Source organism: Pagrus pagrus (assembly GCF_965226575.1).
Source record: "Pagrus pagrus genome assembly, chromosome: 22".
Taxonomy (NCBI): domain Eukaryota; kingdom Metazoa; phylum Chordata; class Actinopteri; order Spariformes; family Sparidae; genus Pagrus; species Pagrus pagrus.
Window position 1 is genome coordinate 12,304,381 of NC_140204.1, and position 22,823 is coordinate 12,327,203.

Genomic DNA, 22,823 nt, shown 5'->3' on the forward strand with positions numbered 1-22,823 from the left:
CTTAAAGAGCCGAGGAGGATTAAGGCGTCTATTGTTGAAATATGATTACATCTTGTTGATCACAGTTCAAGACGTCAAATCTCCCTAATTTCGACCTGTTATCTGTTTGCACTCATGACTTCATCCCTCATGATCCGTGCACCGCAGGCCAGAGAAGCTATTTTTTTCCAACACCTGAAGGCTAATTCTGATCAAATGTTTAGTGTTATCTCTATCAACAAATATGTGAATGAGGCAGAGGCAAAACACAGCAGAGCATGCAGGAGGAAGTGTGTGCAGAGTGTGTGTGTGTGTGTGTGTGTGTGTGTGTGTGGGCCATGTGGGATGGGTGAGAGGCAGCAAATGGGGAAGGAGAGTGTGGAGCTCAGAGGGAGGGAGGAGGGTGAGAGAAAGCAGGCGTGTCAGCTCACCATGCACCAGGGATTAGCTATTTAAAGTTCAGTCGCTCCGCGCCACTGAAACCTCCTCTCCACACTGCCAACAAGGGCGCACATTTGAGGACGCGCTCCGACCCGAGGGACGCGCATTTTAATGAAGGGAAGCGACGAGGACACGCAGATGAAGTGAGAGCAGCCGTGGGAACTTTTTCCAAGAATATAAGATTGTCCTCTGCCTGTCTTCAAGTCTCAAAGTCCATTTGACCAGGTAGGTGGCTCAATTTATCCAATTTAAACCTCAAATTGGAAAGCTCAGGATCTCTAGAGACAAAAATGTGTAAGAAAGTGCAAAATAAAGGGTGAAGCTCACAAGCAGCTTGAGTGTCAGGGTTGTTTTCTTGGTTTTGGGGGCAGGAGGTGTGTCAGTGGGAGGGTTCCCTGGTCATAAATAAGCCTGTCTGGTATGCCGAGGTCTTTTTTTGTGGACTTCTGCTCAGTGAAAACCACTTGTCAAACTTTATTCTGCACGCCTGAATAAATCACCTATTATTCTCTTTAACTGTCCAGCAAGCTGTGCTCAATTTGGGCCTAATGACGTGAAATCAGAGCTTCGGATGTGTCATTTTCAGGCTTGAATGAGCAGATAATGGAGGCTTCCACTCCAGGCCTTTTAAATATGTAAACAGGCGCGTCTTTAATAGATTACCCACGGAGACAGAGAGGAGATAAGTGATGCGTAGTGCGCGAGATGAAAGCTCAGATTATCCTGTCTGGTGAAGCCTCTCATTCAACCTCACGCACGCATGCGCGCAGAGGCCTACGCGTCCTGCACGCGCATCTGCAACTGTAAATTAAAGGAGCGTTAATTAGATTAAGCGTGATAAAAAACAGAGGGGCAGGAAGGTTTCTTTATTTGAGTGAAACAGTGCAAATTCTCCATTTTAAGGTTAGGGACTGTACGAAAATTATTTGAGGGGTCAGAAAAGAGGGAGGAATCTTTGCTCAGCTGAAAGTGAGACAGGGAGCAGGGCTTTAATTTTTTTCCCATCCTTAATTTATGTTTGATATCAGCTTTCCTATTACAATATATAGAGATTGTGTTAAGATATTACTTTATTTATATGGTTGACTTTCACTTTTAACAGTTGGCCCTACTTGAGCAAAAGTTATGAAGTATCTGCACTTAAGTATCAAAAGTAAAGTGTGCATGGATGATTATGGGATCCAATAATGATGATCAGAATCAGTTTTTTTTTTTGTTGTTGTTTTTATTTAATTGCCAATAAAATAAATAAATTTTAAAAAAGGTGCTACTTCGGTTCTGGTTCAGCGTGCAGTCCGCAAAGTAACTAAAGTCATCAAATAAATGTGATGGAGTCAAAAGTACTGCTTCCAAAATCTAGTGTAGTGGAAGTATAAAGTTGCAGAAAATGGAAATACTCAAGTAAAGAACTATGTCCTTAAGTACACTACTTTAGTATATGTATTTAGCTACAGTTTTGTCTCTGTATCTGGGTTTTATGAACGTGCACAAAGGGTGCCCAGTGTTGTAATAAGTACCCAAAAGTCTAACTTGAGTAAAAGTAAAGATATCGTGTTAAATGGTTTGGTTTGACTGATCGTTTTTCTGATAATCAGAATGTGTTTTCTTTTGTTTTTTGCATGAATTAATTTATGTAATCCGAAAAGTAACTCGTAACTAAAATTATCAAATAAATGAAGTTGACTAAAAAGTGCAATATCTGCCTCCAAAATGCAGTAGAGTGGGGAGTAGCAGAATATGGAAATACTCATGAAGTACAAGTACGTCAAAATTGTAATTAAGTACACAACTTAAGTTAATGTACTTAATTACATTCTGTCGCTGAAAAGATAAAACGTTTTGTTCTCCTTCTCAGGATTTTATGAATTTGTAACATTTGAAGTTCCATTAAGATGTTCAGGTTTTAATCGCTGCACATGATGCTGAACAAATTGTACCAACGCTGTTTATTATTTTGACGCCGTTACAGCATTCTTCTTAGAGGATTGTTGAGTAACTCTGAGGGTTATGTAAGTGCAGTTGCATTTTTTTTACAAAAGTGAAAAGGTTCAGCCTCCCTCACCGCAACAACAGATTTTATACAGTCCCTAAAGTTGTTCATCCCAAATTCTACTTGAGTACAAGTACAAAAGTGTAATCAGCAAATGTACTTTTAGTATCAAAAGTTCTGATTTTGCAGGATGATGACTTTCAGTGGTATACTTTTATATATATTATTATTTAAATGATGGTTGATTTGACGTGTAAGCTGCATTTTGATTGTGAGGCGGGTCAGGTTCAAGCTAACTTTAGCTCCTTTCACTAAACATTTAATATTTTAAACTGAGTACGTTGTGTTGTAAAATCTTCATCAGTGCAGTAACTAAAGCTGTCAAAGAAATGTAGTGAAGTAGCAGTATAAGTACATTTTAAAGTACTTTCCACCATTGATGATAAACATCATTACTGCCATTGTCTGCTCTATGAACGCTGTATGGAAACACCTTAAAAGCTGCTTTATCCACCGGCTGTGATGAATATGAATCAAAGCGGATTGTATGCTGCTATAAATGGACACACACATACACACACACACATTTGTGCAGGTATACATGCACAGAGTAGTGTGTGCGTCATCCCGCCTGGCAGGCCTGTGTGAGGCTTTGTGTTGAGGGCAGTGACACAGGACTGCCCTGGTTTTTTTTTCAAAAAGCCTCAGTGGAAAAGGGGAGCTCAGAGGAAATGTGGTGCTGTGGGAAGATCCTTATCACGTTACTGTAAGCGTATGGGCTCTGCTGCTTGCTTTAACATTGTTTACAGAGCAGATAAGGGGCTGCGTGGGGACTGCAGAGGGAAACATTTGACTGTATGTCAGGATTGTGCTCTGCAAACAGGTTTAAGTTGTCTCTCAAACATTTCCCTCGAACCATACACATGCACAAACATGCACTCAAAATGAATAAAACAAGCCACAAGCCACTTTGCTGATGCTTCTCTGCAGGGATTGTGTAATTCTCAGCTTCATAGCTGAGCCGCCACTGATGGAACAAGTCAAACCACATAATTCAGGTGCTGCAGATTGCTCGTAAAGTGTCCAAATTCAAGGTCTTCATCCTTGTTTTTGACATTTTGGTCTTAATCTTCTTCTCTCTGGTCAGTGTGGCTTGTGTCTGTGTTCTCTGGGCGTGTTTGTGTGTTTGCCATCTGAGGTTGTTTTTCTCCTCCAGGCTGCTTCACGCTGCCAGACCCCCACAGCCAATCATGGTCTGGGCCCAAAATTCCTCACCACTGACCAGGGCCTTGATATTGAGTGTGTGTGTAACACATTGTTTTAATGAGAAAAGTCCACAGTGGGTTAGCAAACACAAAGAATTTATAATCTCTGTGCAACTCTAATGAACTCAGGTGGGGGGAAACATGGTCAGCCTGTTCTGTCCCTGTTCTCTTTCCTTCACAATGTGCGCTATACCGTGAGTTCTCATTTCACAGGCAGAACCTCTAAATTGACCCAACCATAATGGATTCTCTGTGCCTGTAAACGGGATAGGGTTTCACAGCCACACCTGCGTGAAAACGAGAAGGGAGGTGCATTAGATGGTTAAGAAAAAAAGAGCGTTGTCCGTGTGAACGTATCTGCAAAAGGAGAGACTGTGAAATCTGTCTCCGCTCAGCAGCTCTGTGAGTCTGTGTGCGTATGTGTGAGCTGTCACGTCTCCACCAAAGTGACTCAAGCAGCGCGAGGCGTCCGCAGTAAACAGTGAAAAAAAGAAGGGGGAAAAGATGTTAGACAAACACTGTTATGCAGTGTGTTGCAGTCACAGTTTACTGTTTGACATCAGGTATACAAGTCTGTGATTAATGAATAATAGAGCTTAGTGCGCTATCACAGTAATGGATTTTCTCATCAGACTGAAGTAAGCTGTTGGATTCAGACGCCGCGTCTTTAAACGTCATTTTGAGTCTCTCCGCAGTGGCATTGAATATTTTTGTGGTTGTTTTGAGTCTCTTTTTTGAGTTGTTTTGCTAATTTTGTAGTCGTTTCAGCCTCTTTGCAGTCATTTTGCAAATCTTTTTAGTTGTTCTGAGTCTCTATAGTTTTCATCTTTTCGTAGCCATTTTGTGTCACTTCATAGTCATTTTGAAGCTCTTTGTTGTTGTTTTGAATATTTTTGTGGGTTTGTCTCTGTTTACTCATTTTGTGTCCCTTCTTTTTGTAGTTGTTATGAGTCTCTCTGCAGTTGTTTTGCTTCTCTTTGAGTCTCTTGCATGCATTTTAAGTTGTTTCGCATCTATTTGGGCCTGTATGGCATCGTTTTTAATGTCCCCTCCCCGTTGTTCTGTGCCTCTTATAGTTGTTTTGCAGCACCCTGTGGCCATTATGCATGTTTTTGTAGCCTTTTTTTGTCCCTCTGTGTTGTTGTTTTTTTGTGTCTCTTAGTGGTTGTGCCAACCCTCCATCCCTGGATAGATGTTTCTATTTTTATCTCATTTTTATAAAAGAAAGTTTTTAATGAAGCCATACATAAGAAGGTTAACTGTTAACCCACCATGTCATCCTATAAACCATCACCTCCTATCATAAAGTGAGCCAAGAGCCATTTTAGTTAGTTTTTTTTATGATGGAAGGACTCATGAAATGGTTTGCATAGTGTGTTATGCCTTTGTTGGAGATGAGTCATTTCATTGTTTAGTGGGCTGTTTCTGTGGTCATTGATGTTTGATTGTGTAAGGTTACACACAAAACTTAACGTAATTTACATCAGAAACAACAAAGCGACACAACTCTTCTTTTACCTCACAGCACAATGGAAACTGTCGAGATCCATCACCTCCATTTCACCCGACCTATTTCTTAACCTGATTAGACTAAAATAAATACCTTTGTTTTTTTTTTGACTCTAAGTAAGTAAGGCTCAGTGCCGGCGTGTGGACCTGACTTTATCTTAGCACTGAGAGGCGCCGCAGATAGAGGGACAATCCTCTGGGGAATTTATGAGTTTGACTGACTTGTTGCTCAGTGATTCAGATCTATAGTGTCTGCAGAGTTACACTAAAGATTGGATATTCAGGACAGAGGAAAATAACAACAGTTAGCTTTAGCATCGGCTGAGATATGATCCTGTCTTCTCAGATGACCTCTATGTAATTTGTTTGGTTGTCAAAAGAGGACTTAACAATTCCTCTGTCTGCCGCAGCCCATTGACGTCCTCTTCCTGGATTAGGCGGCGTGCAGGATGATGATGATGGCGCTGTAACTACTGACGGATTGGCTTGTTGCTGGGACACTGTGCCAGTCAGTGATATTGTCAGCTTACATTAGGCTATCGCGTCTCTGAAGGTGCAGGATCATAATTCCATTAAACCCTGACCTGGTGAGGAGACAAGGAGCTGTCAGCTGGCACTCAGACATGTTGTGATTATGATAAGGCAGCTTAAATGGCAGCCATGGGAAATCTAATGATTCATATTTGAGTGAAATATTGATCCTGTTGCAGTTTAGGAGGCTTTACCTCTGTTTTAAAGGGAACTCTGTGCATTGAGAAAGACTGTAATTTTAGATTTTTGTCATTTTTTGTTGATTAAAAAAACAATGTCTCTCCTTTCTCTTCAGACATCTCTGTCATCATGGGTGTGAAGATGCTGCAGTGCTTTCCTTTCTACAGACGCTGTAAAGAGCGCTGCAAGAGCCGGCAGTGCCCTCCAGCTGCAGGTGAGGAGCAACTACACTCCGACTTTTCGAGAAATTCAAACGTAGATCAAATAAAAAAGCCATTTCTTCATTGTGCGGCCTGTTAAAGCCTGATTCTCTGTCCCCTCAGTTCCCATTGAAGAGATGAAGCCCCGTCTGTGCTCCACCACATCCTGGAGTAGCGACAGCGAGGGAGCAGGAAGCCTGAGTCGGGGCTCCCAGATATACTTCTCCACCAAGGCCAGGCTGTCTTTCAGACACCAGCTGGACAGCAACATCAACGCCGTGGACGCCACCTACTGACAATGGGACTCCAGGATCAAAGTTTTCCACTCATGCTTGGAGCCTGTGGTTCAGACCTGGGAGCCTGGTAGCTGAGCAAACGCATCTATCGTCACGTTTTAGATGTGATCAACAGTAGTTGTGCACAGCCACTGATGCTTTTAACCCTTCATCGCTTGCCACCGACAAAGAACTCTTGATGACTAATCAGATCCAACAAGGGACGGGAGAAAACAGACTGAAACAGACTTGGTTTTCAATCTCTGTGCATTAAAGTTTCATGAGACTGAACTCTTAAAAGGAATGGACCCGAAATGGATACGATACCGATGAGAGAGAAGACGACAGAGACTTGTTTACAGCATTCACAACCAAAAAGTGCATTACTTTTGGATTAACTCTTTTTTTAACTGCATTTCTTTATAATTTTTTTGAGTACCTTTTTATGTTGATTTTTCAATCTGCTGATGATAATAATGGCCCATGTGAAATAAGGGATATTAACAAGCAGGATGAGCGTTGACCCTCAAAGTTTGATGAAGAACGGCTCCGTCATTAGCAGTTGTCATAAGTGATGTGATGGGTTTACTGTCTAATCCTACTTGGTGACAAACCCTAGAGCTTTTTAATCCGAGAGCAAATGCATTGAGGTCATGTTGACAGGTTTGAGGATGCTCAGCTGCAGTTTTTTGCCTCTTGTTAGTTCCTCTTTTTTAAGCATAAAGTAAACTGTGCTGAACAGCAAAACTTACTTTTTCTATTAGGTATTTTGTCATGTTTGTCTCCATCTCACTTACATTTCTTTTTTTTTTCATAATGAATTAAACCTCCCGGTTGCATTCGATATTAAACTGTATTTACATTTTTGTAAACAATCCCTAATTGCTGATTTGTAGGATGAACAGGGTTCTGTATTTGCCTAAATTGAACAGATATGAATGTAATCACTGCTCCCAAATGACTGTGACAATTTAAAACATCAATTTTTGTCCTTTAATGCAAAAGTAACTGTCAGTCATTCAAATCTACAGTGCATCAAAACACCAGTATCTTCATCGTTTACTAACAAAATAACAAAAATCTGACATTAAAAAGGTCTCCTGTGTTTTTATTGGTGGTGAATGTGAATTTTTGCTGCATTAAATATGCAGCTCACACACAGTCATGAACAGAAAACATAATTTCTGCATGTGGTTTTAATGTTTTCTTCACCAGGACACAGACAATGTATCTTATTAACAACATTTATTTAAGAAATGAGTTCATTAGTATAAAAAAAACAAGAACAAAAACAGTCTACAGACAAACTTCTCCAGGTGTGCGACCACTGATAAAGTCATCACTGCATGTTTTTGGGTTTGGAGATGACGCCGTCTGGGTAACGCTTCTTAAACCGAGCCACGACCTCCGGATCCAACAGGTGAATGCCATCGAGCTGGTTTCCAAGAGTTACCCTACGAGTAGACGGAAAAATTACAATCAGTGCATTTAAAATATATAGATTAGTTACTTGCCCTTTAGACTGAAGTGTGGTGGTGTGTTACCAGTTGGGCTGCACGTTGTGGGGTCGACCGAAAAGCTCGATCTTCCTGGTGCCGGGCGACAGTCTCTCGATCATGCCGTAGATCTCATCTGGTTTATGACTGGTGGAGCGGACCTGGAGGAGTGTTGGAACAGCTGAATCTTCATCACATTACAGACCTTTTTAGGCCGTATAATTAATTATGTGGGTAAATACAAAATAAATATGACAGGAGATTACCTCTGCAACAATAACATCGCAGTCCAAACCTCTGTTGAAGCCCTGAGGGTTTCCCTTCACACCCACCTGAAGAAAAACAACATCACATGGTTTACATTTTTTACCTGACACCACAAAGAATGAGCCTGTGGCAGCCCAGTATTCTGCTTCTAGCTATATGGCATCGTCTCGAACTACCATGCAAGAAGAGAGTATAAAATACAAAACAGGAGACATGAGAGCAGTACGACATACGAGACAGTGCTCCTTCCCGTGGTTCAGCCAGTGGCCTGTCCGTCCTGTGCGGATGATTCTCTGGAGCTGGTTGGTTTTCACCCAAATTATTTCATCCACACGGTCATAGCTAAGAGAAAAAAAAAAACTATTAAATGGTGGCCCAAAGAACGCATATCTTGATGGTGGTTGATGCACAAAAGGATAAACTTACCCCCACAGACTGAGACACTCTCTGCCCAGCTCCATCGCCCTGCAAGACAAGAAGTCGGGCAGATGAAGAGTTTGAGCAGATAAAACTGTATGTGGGAGTCACTCAACTCAACTCAAAGTCACTATTGTTTGTTTTAGTTACCTGCCAGTGACCCAGAGGAAGAGGAAGCCGTCATCTTGCAGGATGGGAATGTTGAGTTTTCTCATCTCGTCGTCAGTCAGCGTGCCGTAGGGTAGCTCCATGTGGATGTCCCATGGAGGGTCGGCCATCACCACAGCAAACTTCCCCAGGATGGCAACGTCCAGGAAGCGGATATCGCAGCAGATCCACTGCAAAGAAAAACCTCTGTCAACACCCGTCTGCGTCCCCTTCATCTTCTTTCCTCACCCCTCCTCTCTCGTCCTCACCTGTGAGGGGAACAGTTTGCCCACGTTGCTGTCTGCATCCCCCGTGTGAAGCCCGAGCTCCGTGGTCCCAGCCTGGGGCCCCAGCAGGCATCCCTCAGTCTCCGGAGGGCTGTCGATCTCGTAGTGGACGTACTTGCAGGTGTCCATGTGGAAACAGGTGTTGAGGAAGGAGCAGTCGCCGAGGCTCTCGTCTGTGTGCTTGTTGATGATGCGGCTGAATGAGAACATGCGGAGCACAAAGTGAACCAGCTGCGTAAACATGTTTATGTAACATCATTTTATGGTAACAGCTTCATGTCGACAAAACTAAAGCGCAAAGAATTCTTTAAGAAACACAAGGAGGATAATACAAATATCTTTACACTGCACAAATGTCAGTGAAGATTATTCAATTATAAATTTGTCCTTGATGCACCCTCTTTCCATGTGCCCCCTTAAAAAGATGTCTACTTGTGACCTACTTGTATCAGATTAGTTCTGATCACTTTTCAAAGCTTGGAGGGATAACGTGACCTAATAGTTTACAAGATAACTAACAATTATTGTGAAAGATTTTTTTTTTAAAACAAGCAATTAGAAAATAGACATTTTAAGCAGCTGAATGTGTTTTTGGTTCCTTAATATCTCATTATTCATCTTATGGACTGATGAGACTTATTCTGAGTAGGTGTTACAGAACCACTACTGTAGACCAGTGGTTTGAAGTGAGTAGGTATATATACTGCCATAGAGGATCACTTTGGATGAGCAGAAACTCCACAAAACAAATATTTTTGAGATGAAAACAACTAAAAAGCTTCAGTATCTTTTTCCATTTGATTAAAATGAAACTGACTGTTGTAGTTATAAGGTCTTTCCAAGTTTTAAATTTAATACTTCATTTACATCATCAGCATTAGAAGTCAGTGTCTAGTTATAACATTTTCAGATTGTCCTGTATGGTAGGAGTAGTATTTTAATCTTGTTTATGGTGACCTCTTCAGGTCAAAGATGATATTTTTCTTTCATTTTTATTATCTCTTTGCAGTTTTTATGCCTTAATTTGACAGTCAACAGTAGGTAGATTACAAGAAACAAGCAGAAAGGAAGATGTAAAAACACTGAACTGCAAAGCAAGCTCATCATTTATCTGATTTATTTAAAAATCTAACCTCTGCAGTCGAGAATCTCTGCTATAAAGTGTCTGATAAAAGACTTTGCAGACATAAACAAACAGAAGAAAAGTTCTAAAGTATGCTGAGGAAGACTGACCGGAAGTGTAACTTGGTGCACGGCTGCGGTGTGTCCCCGGAGCGCACACACTCCTCTTTGGTCCCGTGGTCGCAGAACTCTTGGACCTGAGCTCGGCCGCGAGACCTGAACTTCTCCACGATGGACTGCTCCTTAGCTGTGCTGGCATTCAGCAGTTCCAGAATCTCTCTGCTCACCTGGCATAATAACATTCATATCAGTAATCAGAACTATTCTGCTTCACTTTCGTGTAAATTTAGCTACTTCACCATTACAATAATCGTGGTGCTGTGTCGAGGAGATATTTGTCGGTCTCCTCTTTCTTCTTACCTTCTTGCTCTGCTGCTCTTTAGTGGACTGTTGGTTCAGGAGGCTCTCTATCTCCATGTCCAAATGAGACGACTGGCTTTTGCTGCTCCTGCCCTTCTTCTCTGCTCCGCTCCCGGACGCCGAAGGCCCCGCCATCTGCGTTGAGGAAGCTGGTGTGAGAGAGGTGAAGGAAGTGTGCGGAGGAGAGGCCGAGCTCTGGAGGGAGGGCGAGAAGCCTGGAGCTCTTTTATGGTGGGTTTGATCTTCTGTCTTTCTCTTGACTCCCGTCCGTTGGGCTCCAGCCCCGGACCCGATCATGGCCCACAGTTTCGTGTGGTCCACTGATACCACAATTGAGGGGGAGGAAGCGGTAGAGGAAGAGGCTGAAGTGGGCTGACGGACCTCGATGAGCTCCTGAGCGGAGAACTTTAGCAGCAGACTCTGGATGCACCCATGACTGACATCGGTCCCAGACTGTGAGTGAGAATCAAGCAGAAGGGGGAGAATTTTTAAAAACAGAAATATGAAGTTCTTAATATGATATCAAATTTGCCACAAGCATTATGCATTTATGCTCACGACAAAGACTCACACTGTTGAGTTCACTTGTGAGGGCAAGAGAGTCTGTTGGCATCGAAAGACTCAGATCAGAGAGATATCCCAGCAGCCTCTTCTCTAGTTCGGGGTCTGGTGGTTTTTCCGTCTCTTCCTGAGGCTGAAACGGTGCAGACGGAGCCGGGCTGTCACTCCTGGCTGTGGAGCCCTCTGTGCTGCTGCCACCGTCTGACCGAGAGGAAACAACAGAGGTTAACGCCCTCATTTGAAAAGGCTTGATGAGGCTTTTCTGATCATTTAGGTATCAGATGTTTACCATAACTTAACAGTCCCGTTTGATCAAATTTCAGGATACTTTGCATCATTTTCAATCATGACAATGTAAAGCCAAAGAATTACATGACAACATTGTAAAACTGATTTCATGTAGCACACTTATTTTGATTGCTACTGTGTTATGTATTTATTTTGCAAAAATGTTTTATAAGACAATGTTTTTTCCTTTCTTCAATAGCGTCCATGTCATGTGACCCAGTGAGTCCAAACTATGCCAAATTGTATAACTAAATGGGACAAATAAGACACATCTCTTTTTATTAAATTTTACCGCTTCTTCTATTTTATAATAATATATTTTTCATCACTACACAGGCCACATAGGACACATCAACATAGCAAAGTGGATGTAGCAAACTGAACATGTTATTACAGTTTTGAGAAGCACAATATGGGTATGTTTGCTTATTGTCAGGAGAATTATGAAAAATAAATAAATACAACAAAAATTCAAAATATTCATATAAAATAGAAGAAGCAGTAAAATGTGATCAAAAGAGGTGTGTCTTATTTGTCCTATTCAGTAATACAATTCGGCATTGGTTAGGAGTCACTGGGTCACATGACATGGAAGCTTTTGGAAAGAAATGCTAAATGTTCATACTAAATATTCATACGATATATAAGAAGCATTAAAAGCCAGTACAAAGAGGTTTGTCTTATTTGTCCCATTGAGTAAAACAATTCGGCATTGGTTTGAAAGTTTGACAGCTGCCAGATCGACGTTATTATTTCCAACATTTGCTCGTATTAGCAGCATTTTGAGACATCACTTTGGTCGAGAGTAACACAAAAACAAACAAACAGTCATTTGACTTCCTATTTCGCGACGTATGGATTCAACAATTTTACTGAATAATCGGTTGCACACTCAATTGATCACTCGCTTACATAAACACTCGTTGGTTGCTGCCCAGCTAGTGGCCCCACTCCCTGGTCTGAACCTACCCGCGGACAGCTGTGTGGGATCTTTCCGCCGCCGCTGCAGCCTCTCCCGCAGGGAGTCCAGCTGCTTCTTGTGCGCCTGAATGTTGCTCCATGTGTCCGACATGACGAGCGGGAGTCAGCGGCGATGCCAACAGCGACACCGCTCACAGTAAACAGTATTTAGACAAAAAGTTGCGCACTGTCCGCCTTGTTTGGAGCCAAGAATGTATGGTACACGGCGGCAAGTGTCGGAGCAGCATCTTGATCGAGAGATTGGACGTTCCGGGAGAGTCGTGATGTGTAAACGAGTAAGTCTGGCGATTTTATCACACGATATGAATAGATTATCATACTTTTATCAGTTTGTACTGAAAGCTGTATTTTTTGAAAGATAAACTACTCAATAAAAGTCTCATTTGTTAATTTGTGAGGAGGTTCTTTATCGGAATCATTTCGGGTACGGACTACTCCAACTTCCGGCGTCACTGAAATTAAAAGCCTGTTTCCGGTTTGCTAAAATGACTGCATTCGTGCTATTTTAGATAAGAAATTGCTGTTTTCTGACATTATATTAACATTACAATTCTACTTTTAATTCTTTATTCTTAACTCGGCGCAATTTGCTCCACTCCAGCGGCGGTCTTCTTCGCTGACAGGCTATTGGTGCTCTAAGCTAGCGCAAAGATGGCGGAAGAGGAGAAGACTGGTGAGCCAGCGAAAGACAAAAACGAACTGGAAATTATGAAGGTATTTGCTCCTAATTATGTTATTCTTAAGTTTGTATCCACCTAGTGACCGAGCTGTCGTGTTTTGCTGACCTTTCATGAAGCCATTGTCGTGTTTTGTCTTACTTTGCTGGCTGGAAGAGTCGTTACTATAACAACTGGGTGCAACTGTTACGCTAATAACGGACCTTTCTTGGTTTTAGTCGTCATGTTTGATATAATGTGATATTCATCTGTGGCACTTATCTTGTTTTATGTGAACGGCCTCCTTTCTTTTATTGTGCTAGACTGAGCTGCCTAAAAAACTGACTTTAAACATGCATGACTGGTTGCATCCATCCCTCCTCTTCTTGCTGAGTCACCAGATTGCAATTTTGCTTGAAGACTTTTAAATGCACCAAGCATGATGCATCAATATATGTTTTTACACTCAAACCATCCTTAACTGATAGCCCTACATGATTTTATAGGCTATGGGAACAAATGCAGGTGCATAGATGATTAAGCGGTACAGAAAAGCCTGTCAGATTTAGCTAAATCTGTATTTAATTTTCTGAAATATGAATTTTAGCCTGTTGCTGATTTCACAGTTGTTTTAAAAGGGCAAAATGGACAAAATCAAAACAACAGAGGTGCCAAAATCCTGAATTTTAGTCCCAAGTAATGGGTCAAGCGCCAATAAGATTTCATCATACATTTTCCATAATACAACTCAATAGTTTCTTTCATTACAGACCTTCTCTGTCTGGTAAAGTCCATACACCTTGTTCGCCCTCTGTGGAAAAAATCCAGGGTAGTCTAGGCTGTTATTTTCTCACCTTAGAAATGGGCTGATTAGTTCTATTTGTGATTAATAAACTGACCTCTGTAAAATCTGCCGATCTGCTGAGAACCACTGTGTTTTAAAACTAAATCAAAAAGCTTGACCTCATCTTCTTAATTTATGATAGACTGCGAAAACATGATAGACAAAGATGGAAATGGCACTTGGCTGTCCCAGTTTTTTGGTGAATTCTTAACAGATTTAAAAATAGATCAAAAAGTCACATTTCTCCCCCCTCCTTCCTCGTTCCCTTCCATTACAGGAGCTGGTGGATGAACTGTATAATTTCCGAGATTGCTATTTTGAGTCTCACAGTGTGGAGGAAGCTGGGAGGAAACAAGGCGATGTCGCACAGGAGATAGAAAAGACTTTGAAGAAGCTGGAGGAGAAAGAAGGTGAGTGTTGTATTCACAAAACAGCACTCCAGCCTTTAATTTGCATAATGTCTCTCACACCAACTGTATGTCTGTTTCCGGCTTCCCACAGATCATTTTAAACACAAAGCAGAGTTCCTGCTGCAGAAGGGCAGGTGTCTGAACGTCGCTCCTGACTTCAGTGCTGTAGCAGAGGAGTGCCTTTCCCGCGCTGTGAAGCTGGAGCCTGGCCTGGTGGAGGGCTGGAACACGTTAGGGGAGCAGTACTGGAAAAAAGGAGACCTGATCGGTGCCAAGAACTGCTTCACTGGAGCCTTGCAACAGGTACAGTGAAGACAGGAAGAGAGAGGGATATTATATCAGCTCAGTGAAGCATTCTCTTCCACATTAAAAACCATAATTTCAGAACCACATTCCTAGATACATAGTAACACACAAGGTATTGTACTAGCTGCTTCCATTAGAAGGTTTGGCAAGTTTTCAACAGATCAGAATGGTACTTTAATGGTAAAATAAACACAAATCCTGGACAGCAACTCATACTATAACTAATACATTTACTTCTACCTCTGTAGAGCAAGAACAAAGTGTCTCTACGTAACCTGTCCATGGTGCTGAGACAGCTGCCGGCAGCGGACAGCACCGCACATGGAAAGCAGGTGCTGGAGAGTGTGGACATGGCCCGACAAGCTGTCCAGCTGGATGTCACAGACGGGACATCTTGGTGTGAGTAGAGCGTCTGTGTACATAGCAACAGAAAATGTGATTATCAGCGACATGGAGAAGTGGTCAACCTTTGTTTTCTCACTGGATGTTGCACTGAGTTAGAGTCAGTAACCGTGACTGTATGAATTCTGCGCTGTTGTAGCCTGAGCAAAAATTCAAACCCTGAGCAGAGCATCACCTGTTCAATTTGACCATGAAGTGAAGGGTCATCCTGTTAGAAAAAGCCAAGACAGTTGTGTTTTTAAACCACCAGATGGAAGCAGAGGGCAGCATTTGGTCAAGAGTAAATTGTAGGCTGGAGATGAGGCATACAGGCATAAAATATGCCACTCACGTGTTGTCCTAAAGGAGAAAATTGAAAGAAACAAGTGTACAGACTTAGTTGTGCTCTCTCAAACCTTTTGTCATCAATATACTTCCATATCCTAAAACTGCATTTCATGTTTTTGTTTCTACAGATATACTGGGAAATGCCAACGTGTCCCTGTTTTTCAGCTGTGGACAGAATCCACAGTTGTCTCAACAAGCTTTAAGTGCCTATGCACAATCTGTGAGTACTAAGCTCTGAACATGTCTGTTGATCCATCAGCACTATTTGCACTATTGTACTAGTATTTGACTCCTCTCTTCTTTGTTTGTAGGAGAAAGTGGACAGAGCTGCCTCCTGTTACCCAGAACTGCATTTCAACCGGTCCACACTGTTCCAGTATGAGGAGATGTTCAGCTCAGCACTCGGCGGCTACAGCCGAGCGGCGGAGCTCGACCCGGGCTGGGAGGAGCCTCTAGAGAGGGAAAAGCAGCTGCTGGAGTATCTGAGGAAAGTCACGGAACTCTTGCAGAACAAGGTGGGAGAAGCTGTTTCATTGCAATTATTTACATAACATAAGATAACAAACAGTATTTCCATTATGGAAGGAAAAATGTTGAACAATTACTGCACTGTCAGTATCTGCAACATGGTCATATTTCTTGTATGACCATGTCATTGCAACATATTAGTTTATGTTAAGAAAATTTTACCTTTGCGTCTGTTTGCTTACAGTCATAAATCCTGTCATTCAGATAGACAATATAATTTTTCACCACGAGGTGGCAGCAAAGCACGGCCTTATCTCTTGTTCTGCTCTTAACCTTCAGTCTCTCCATCTCTTCAGGGGAAGGTGAAGGCTCGTCGGTTACGGACGATGCTCTCTAACCTCAGCACGTCGGCCTTGGGTCCCTGCTCCTCCCCCGAGTTTCGTTCCCCGACAGGCCGTGTAGGCAGCCTGGAGCCCCGAACTCTTTCTTCCCTCACGCACGGCCACAACGCTGGGGTGGCCGCCCTGGGCAAGGTGGTGTTCAGCCTGGCCTCTGAGGGTCGCATGGCCTTGTGAGTGCAGCCTGTTTTATCATTGACAGCTCCCTTATCCAGATGCTGTGGCTTGATTGTTGGTGAGGTAGTTGAAAGAATAATCTGGATTCTCTTTTTCCCTGCAGTACGTTTGGCATGGTGGACAGCGAGGAGACATGTATAGTGGTGATGGTGTACAACACTGCAGACAGCTGGGGCGTCCTGATAGGAGACACTGTAGTCATTCCTGAACCTCAGGTCAAGCGAAACAGTATAACACATAAAGATGAGGTCAGTTTCTCATGTGCAGTTCAACATGTACAATAATCTCCTCTCATTAGTCTTTCTACTGGTCTGACTTTGGTTTTTCGTCTCTCTCTGGCAGTCGTTCGACTTCAGAAGTATACGAGTCGACTCCCCTCTGCTCCTCATCGTCAACGGCAAGAAACAAAACGTCCAAAGTCAGCTCGCTGCCTCCGTCAGCTACAAGCCCCTGAGTGAATGAGCTCAACAAGAAACACAAGGACCAAATGTTTTTTCCCTGAATTTTGAAGAAGAGTTTGGATAGTTATTGAAGTTTCCAAAGTCTGTGCCTGTTTTACGTTGTTTTGTAAATAGATGTTACCCTGTTACTTTGTCTTTAGAGCCACCGTTTGTTTATATTTATAATTTGTTCTTTTTTGTATTCTGTGGGGATAACATGGGGTTTGTTGCTACATGAACTATCCTGTGATGATGATGAAAATGAGATGTCAGAACAGTGACTTTACTCTTAAACCTTTTGTCTTAAACCTATTGTCTGTGTGGTGTCTTAAAACAGTTTTCAAATCATCAGGTCATCAGCTGCCAGGGGTCCCCAAAAGTGAACTTTCATGGTAGAAAAAGTAAAGCTGCTACTAATAATAGAACATGACAACATGCTCTAGTCAGGTGTCCCAGTAAACTATACCAGTGAGTCAGCATGCTCAATACTGGGACTTGAAACTAAAGCAGCTAATAAGGGCCATTCATTTTATTTTTTACACCTGTGCTTTTCCTACAGTGACATGTCTAAATGTCTTCTGTATAAAAGACCTACTGATCAGAGGTTTTATTACATTGTCTATCTGGTGCTAAATAGCTAAAATATCTGTGCAAGAGAAACTCTGGCCCAATCCCAATGTTCACTCTCACAGAGTCAGAGACTTTACTATCTACTATCTTACTGTCAAATCCGGCCATAAATGTTGTCTGATTAATTTCATTATTCTAAGTTTTTTTATTCACAAACAGAAATTACACATTATCACTCACAACCTCCTTAAACTGATTCTTTATTTTATGACACAGTTGCTGAGGATGGCCCAGACGGCTGTACAATAAACACATTAACAGTTTTCTGCTTTGCACGCCACCACAAATCAAATTGTTCATACAGCATGTATGACGAACTTTGTACTTCTTATTTTGGTGTATCTGATACATTCAACTCGCATTGAGAGAAGACTGTAAAGCAGTGCTCTGAGTTAACTGTCTTTACATTGTCAAAGACCTTCTTCATGAGTCCATGACTAAATGTAGAACATTCGATTTCACTCCTAGTTTCAGTCCAGTATTTGTTTTTTTGTTTTTTTTAGCAAAAAACACATTTGTAGTTCAAAATGACAATAAAAATACTACTATAATGCACTCAGACCGAACACTGACAACTAAATAATACTAGAACAACAGAACATGTTGTTAACGTACTGTATATAAATAAATATTGTTAATTTAGTGTTTTACAGTCACTATGAAAGCTGTTCCCATCTCAGTGCTTCTTGATGAAGGGCTGGCCTCTCTCCCTGGCGGGGGAGCTGAACTGGAAGAAGGTCTTGGCTCCGTCGGCCTCCAGGCAGGAGAAGAATCTGCTGTCCCCATCGTGGCTCGTGGAGAGGAACTGAGGGCTTCTCTGGGGAGTCGCCTGCCGAGCCACCCCTGGGTGACAAGCAGGGGGTTGACGGATGTCTCTCATTGTTATACTGAGTAAAATTCCCTTACATAGACAATCAGCTCATTACTCCCACTGTTCTTTCTTGATGACCACTTCTGATTGACAAAACGCCTACAGCTGTGTGTGCCTCTGTGCTATTTAATGTTACTCTCTCTGTGCTTCCTTCCTATTGTCATTAATCACTGTGGGTACAACTGATTCAATAAAAACATTCAGAGCTCAGACACACAGAAATGCTTCCTACTTTACTGCATGTGCAAAGGTTAAGCATTTTTAAAGACAAGCCGCTGTTCTCCAACACTAGCTGAAGGATCTGCTGTCACTATCAGTGTGTTAGGTAACAATTATGATAAGCTTTTCCTGTATTTAATGATAAAATAATTGCTAATACGAAAAGTGTTTTATGACATCCAACCTTTACAGCTTTAAAAAACCTTGTTAGCAAGTTAGTGTTTAAAAGTTTCCCCCATTTCCGAAAGCCAACAATCCTGTACAAATGATATATATAGTATAATACATCCTATTCAAGTCCATTTTTTTAATGCTGTCAAAAAGTTGGTGAGTATGGAAGGACATTCATAAATTTCAACAATCCCCATCCACTTCTCTTATTGTGAAATATCCTGCACGTAGAGACCAAGCCTCTGTTATTAAAAGAAAATTTAAACGTGTTCTTCTTACCCGTGTTGAAGTCGTGACGTAGTCCTGGTTGTGGCAGCATGTCTTTTTCTCCCACACCCACCACCATATTGCGCCGCCTCAGAGAGTCATACAGCCCTTGTAGTTTCTGGTACTGCCTGTTCCTCTCCATCAGCCTCTCGGACACCTCGCTGTACTTCCTTTTATAATCCTCCATCACCTGAAAGAAACAATGTGTTATACATTGCTACATGTTCTCCTGAACTCATGTTTCTAACTTTCTAAATCGTCATGTAAGTTTGAAGATTATGAACACATATTAAGATTGACGTCATCTTGAAGTTTGCTGCCCCAATTTCTGTTCCTTCATCATCTACAGTGTAGAAAAATGGACCTATCCTTCTCACTTCCCCCCTAAGGCCCATTTTACAATCTTACTTCAGACCTCTTTCTTTGTACTAAAAGAGGACTCGGCAAATCATTTTGGGACTTGATGACAGTCTCAGGGTTTCATTTCAAATGTGACGTTATGAATCTGCACTTGATTTTCAGAATTGTGGCTTACTTTCTTCAGAGAGGTGATTTCCCCCTTCATGGCGGTGAGCTCCAGTTCTCTGCACTGGTTCTGCTGAGTCAACACCTTCTCCATCTGCTTCAGCTGTGCCTCAGCCCGTGACAGACTGTACTCTTGATACATATGCTCCTGATGCACCTGTTTACAAAGAGACTGACGAGTTGGGTGATTTATAGGAAAAGTGAAGACAACTACATAGACACAGACAGAGAGAAGACACTGTTCATATACAGACAGAAAGATATTCGACCTGATAGCTCCAGAAGGCCAGAGCTCGGCCACTGATGTCCAGTACTATGTCTGGTCGCAGACCTGCCAGCACCATGGCTTTGTACTCCTCAGAGGGTGACAGCTCCATCCTTACAATGTCCATCTTCCCAGACAGCGCAGAGGAGCAGGCCGGGCAGATGGCTGGAGAGCGGCTGAACTCGCCGGACCCGTGCTGATCGCAGAAAACATGCGAGCAGGCTGTGACCCAGGCGAATCCATTCAGCTTGGTCCGACACTTTGGGAAGTTACACAGGAGTGTGTCCTCGCAGAGAGACATGGCCTAGACGGTGGAGAGCACAGACATATTTCAGTAAAGGAGATCAGCACAAGTCTATAGAGCAATCACACATATTTTGATTTTGAAACTGACTATGCCAGTGTAAAGCAAATAAAAATCAATCTGGGACCAGGAGGCTTTTAAATGAGTCTCTCTTTGCAAAGCCTATCTTGTGTGTGGGGTTAGACTCCCTTGGACATCCTATTTTTGGAGGTTTCAAGTATTCAAGGTCCTATTTGGTGAAATTTATGGACTCTTTTCTGGAGAACTATAATGCTTTTGTATGTGTGAGTACTGAAAGTATTTAGCTATTTTATGAATTGCTGGAGATGTCCTTTTCCACCACTCTTCTCAGGTTCGCATCAATACTAGGCTAACAATCCTCTTTAATCCTAAAATTAAGAACTAGAATAAACAGATACATTTTGATGCTGTATTCCAGTTAAATTTCAAATTTCAAGGCCAACAACTGGTTGTCAAAAACATTCAAGCTTTTGTTTTCTGTGGTTTAGCTGATAAACCCATAGTTTTTACTGGCAGCGCTGTAGTTATTGGTATATTGGCTAACCCCGTACTTACCTTTAATTTTGTCTTCTTATATATTTCAAATTATGAATGAGATAAACACTAGATAAATACGTATTAAATAACGCTCCTTCAAATATAAAACACTTGGTTGTACAGAATGAAGAAGTAGCTAGCTTCAGTTTATGTGTAGCTAGCTTAATGTCAAATGTTAGCACTAGCAGGCTAGCAAGTAAAGTGATGAGCTCTCAGGCTAAACCTGTCCTCTTTCTGTTCAACTGCTACTTTTAAAAGAAACAACTGACTTTTAAAAACTCCACTTTCTGTTAAACTTAAACGGATACCGCAACTTTAATGGGATAACGTCTCTGTCCCGTTTTTGTCGTAGGTTTCGGAAAATACACAACCTACCAGTTAGTCCTTCACTCAGCAGGTGGCAACAGGTGACGCTGAAGGGATACTGTAATCTCATTGGCTGATTGTCACTCAAAATCTCAAGACAGGTACAAAACATTTACATCATGTTACTGACTATGTTTTTGGTATGTACATGCTGATTATTATTATTTATTTATTATTATTACTACTTTTACTAAACTTTACTGATATTTTGAATTCAGGACTTTGACTTAATGGAGTATTTTTTAATGTGGTACTGCTATTTCAGTTGTGGAATAAAACAAAGTAGGCTTTATTTACTCAAATACTGTACTTAAATAGGCTACAAATGTGAGGTACTTGTACCTTACTTGAGTATTTCCATTGTATGCCACTTATACCTCGACTCAACCACATTTCAGGAGTAGATATTATTTTTTCTCAGCTACATTTATTTGACAGCTTTAGTTACTAGTTATTTTACAAATTAAGATTATTGCCTGCAAAACATACAGTATGAAGACCAGAAAATGTTATATTTTGTTATATACATAAACAGTTGACACATACAGCTGAAACAATTAGTTAATATTAATCAGCAACTATTTTGATAACCGTCATTTTCAATGTAAAAACATTTGCTGATTCCAGCTTCACAGCTTTTTTCCTTTCAATAATTTAAGTAATGTTAATCAATTTTAATGTTTTATTTTTGTAGTATCAATAAGACAAAAAGCACAGTTAATCCTGCTTTCAAATTAAAGGATAAAATCACCCAAAAATGAATATTCATGCATCATCTTCTCAGCCCCATGCCAATGAGTAGACCACAAAACACTCCCAGAGCTTCACAGCAAAACAGTGTTGCAGCGTTCTCCTGAACTGCTCAAGTAGATGGGGACTTGTTTTAAAACGAAACAAATCAACAAAAAGAAAACTTAAACTGGATCCATATGGCTTGTCTGGTGTCATCCAAGTCTCCGGAAGCCCATAGATCCAGAACTGATGAGAAAAGACATTATTTACATCTTCGACACACAGTGAAGATTTAAAAAAGGGTGTAAATAACACCTCTTCAAATCCAGGGTTTCTGGAGACTTCATGGGTTACATCAGATGAGCTGTATAGAGCCATTTTATGTTTTTATTTTATTTTAATTTTAATATTATTTTACTTTAAAACATTTTTAAAGTCCTCAGGAGGAGTAGGTAGAGGTAAAAACTTACATGTCCCTACCCCTTTCTCACCTTTCTTCTTTTAACTCATATATCATTTCAGCAAATTCTCAAATTCATTAACAACTAATATACAAACAACTATCCCCAGTTTATTTGCCAGCCAATCAAATACAAATAAATAACAATCCCAGTTGATTTGCAATCCAACTATCCACCAGTGTTACATATACCCCTAACACAACCTTTCCTCCTCCATATTTATTTAATCACTTTACTTCCATTTTATGATTACACTTACAGTACATTTCTGACACAGGACTTTCACTTGTAACAGTGTGGTGTTAGTACTTAAGTAAAGTGTTAAGTAAAGAACCTGAGAAGTCACTTGAAACAAGCTGCACTTTGACTTCACATCAACATTTCCCATTTATTTTCCAGGTGATGCTAATGAACCTGGATGAAGTCAAACACTTAATGACTTCCCCTATCAAAAATAATGCCATGTCTTCTTACACGGCCCCTGAGTGGATATGTGTATAATGTGAGACACCTACTTAAATAAAGCCCCCCTCTTCCTTGTCCCCCACCACCACCACCTCCTCCTCCCACTTTTTTCCCTCTCTCTCTCTTTTATCCATTTCTCCACGTGGTACAGGAGTAAAGGCGGGGGGTGAAAGAGGGGCATTGTGCTGTGCTGCAGTGGATCCGG

The 22,823-nt window shown here is 41.3% G+C and overlaps 4 protein-coding genes across 8 annotated transcripts; 2 read left to right on the forward strand and 2 right to left on the reverse strand.

Annotated features, from left to right (window-relative positions):
• The first annotated feature begins 422 nt into the window (after positions 1-422).
• LOC311251195 (uncharacterized protein) lies at positions 423-7,481 on the forward strand. The gene is made up of 3 exons (XM_084343552.1): positions 423-645; positions 6,011-6,109; positions 6,219-7,481. The coding sequence occupies exons 2-3, from the start codon at positions 6,025-6,027 to the stop codon at positions 6,389-6,391; spliced, it is 258 nt and encodes an 85-aa protein (XP_084199678.1). The 5' UTR covers positions 423-645; positions 6,011-6,024; the 3' UTR covers positions 6,392-7,481.
• Positions 7,482-7,600: 119 nt separating this feature from the next.
• Positions 7,601-13,357, reverse strand: mettl3 (methyltransferase like 3). 3 transcript variants are annotated; one of them, XM_084343546.1, is made up of 11 exons: positions 13,142-13,357; positions 11,098-11,288; positions 10,527-10,979; positions 10,218-10,393; positions 8,967-9,180; positions 8,701-8,888; positions 8,560-8,598; positions 8,367-8,475; positions 8,133-8,198; positions 7,915-8,027; positions 7,601-7,824 (listed from the first exon to the last, which is right to left on the reverse strand). In XM_084343546.1, exons 1-11 carry the CDS (start codon positions 13,146-13,148, stop codon positions 7,710-7,712), a joined length of 1,671 nt encoding a protein of 556 aa, XP_084199672.1. In that variant the 5' UTR covers positions 13,149-13,357; the 3' UTR covers positions 7,601-7,709. The 3 variants fall into 3 exon arrangements, with proteins under 3 accessions (XP_084199672.1, XP_084199671.1, XP_084199670.1); XM_084343545.1 differs by having other exon boundaries at positions 13,112-13,163; XM_084343544.1 differs by lacking the exon at positions 13,142-13,357 and adding an exon at positions 12,345-12,474.
• Positions 12,539-17,096, forward strand: ttc5 (tetratricopeptide repeat domain 5). Of its 3 annotated transcripts, none has more exons than XM_084343550.1 (10): positions 12,539-12,631; positions 12,958-13,070; positions 14,134-14,266; positions 14,358-14,569; positions 14,821-14,971; positions 15,430-15,521; positions 15,613-15,816; positions 16,126-16,340; positions 16,448-16,592; positions 16,687-17,096. In XM_084343550.1, the coding sequence occupies exons 2-10, from the start codon at positions 13,008-13,010 to the stop codon at positions 16,804-16,806; spliced, it is 1,335 nt and encodes a 444-aa protein (XP_084199676.1). In that variant the 5' UTR covers positions 12,539-12,631; positions 12,958-13,007; the 3' UTR covers positions 16,807-17,096. The 3 variants fall into 3 exon arrangements, with proteins under 3 accessions (XP_084199676.1, XP_084199675.1, XP_084199674.1); XM_084343549.1 differs by lacking the exon at positions 12,539-12,631 and adding an exon at positions 12,650-12,831; XM_084343548.1 differs by lacking the exon at positions 12,539-12,631 and having other exon boundaries at positions 12,650-13,070.
• Positions 17,097-17,597: 501 nt separating this feature from the next.
• On the reverse strand, positions 17,598-20,965 carry ccnb1ip1 (cyclin B1 interacting protein 1). The gene is made up of 5 exons (XM_084343551.1): positions 20,613-20,965; positions 19,737-20,036; positions 19,478-19,624; positions 18,955-19,132; positions 17,598-18,257 (listed from the first exon to the last, which is right to left on the reverse strand). Exons 2-5 carry the CDS (start codon positions 20,031-20,033, stop codon positions 18,091-18,093), a joined length of 789 nt encoding a protein of 262 aa, XP_084199677.1. The 5' UTR covers positions 20,034-20,036; positions 20,613-20,965; the 3' UTR covers positions 17,598-18,090.
• Positions 20,966-22,823: the final 1,858 nt, after the last annotated feature.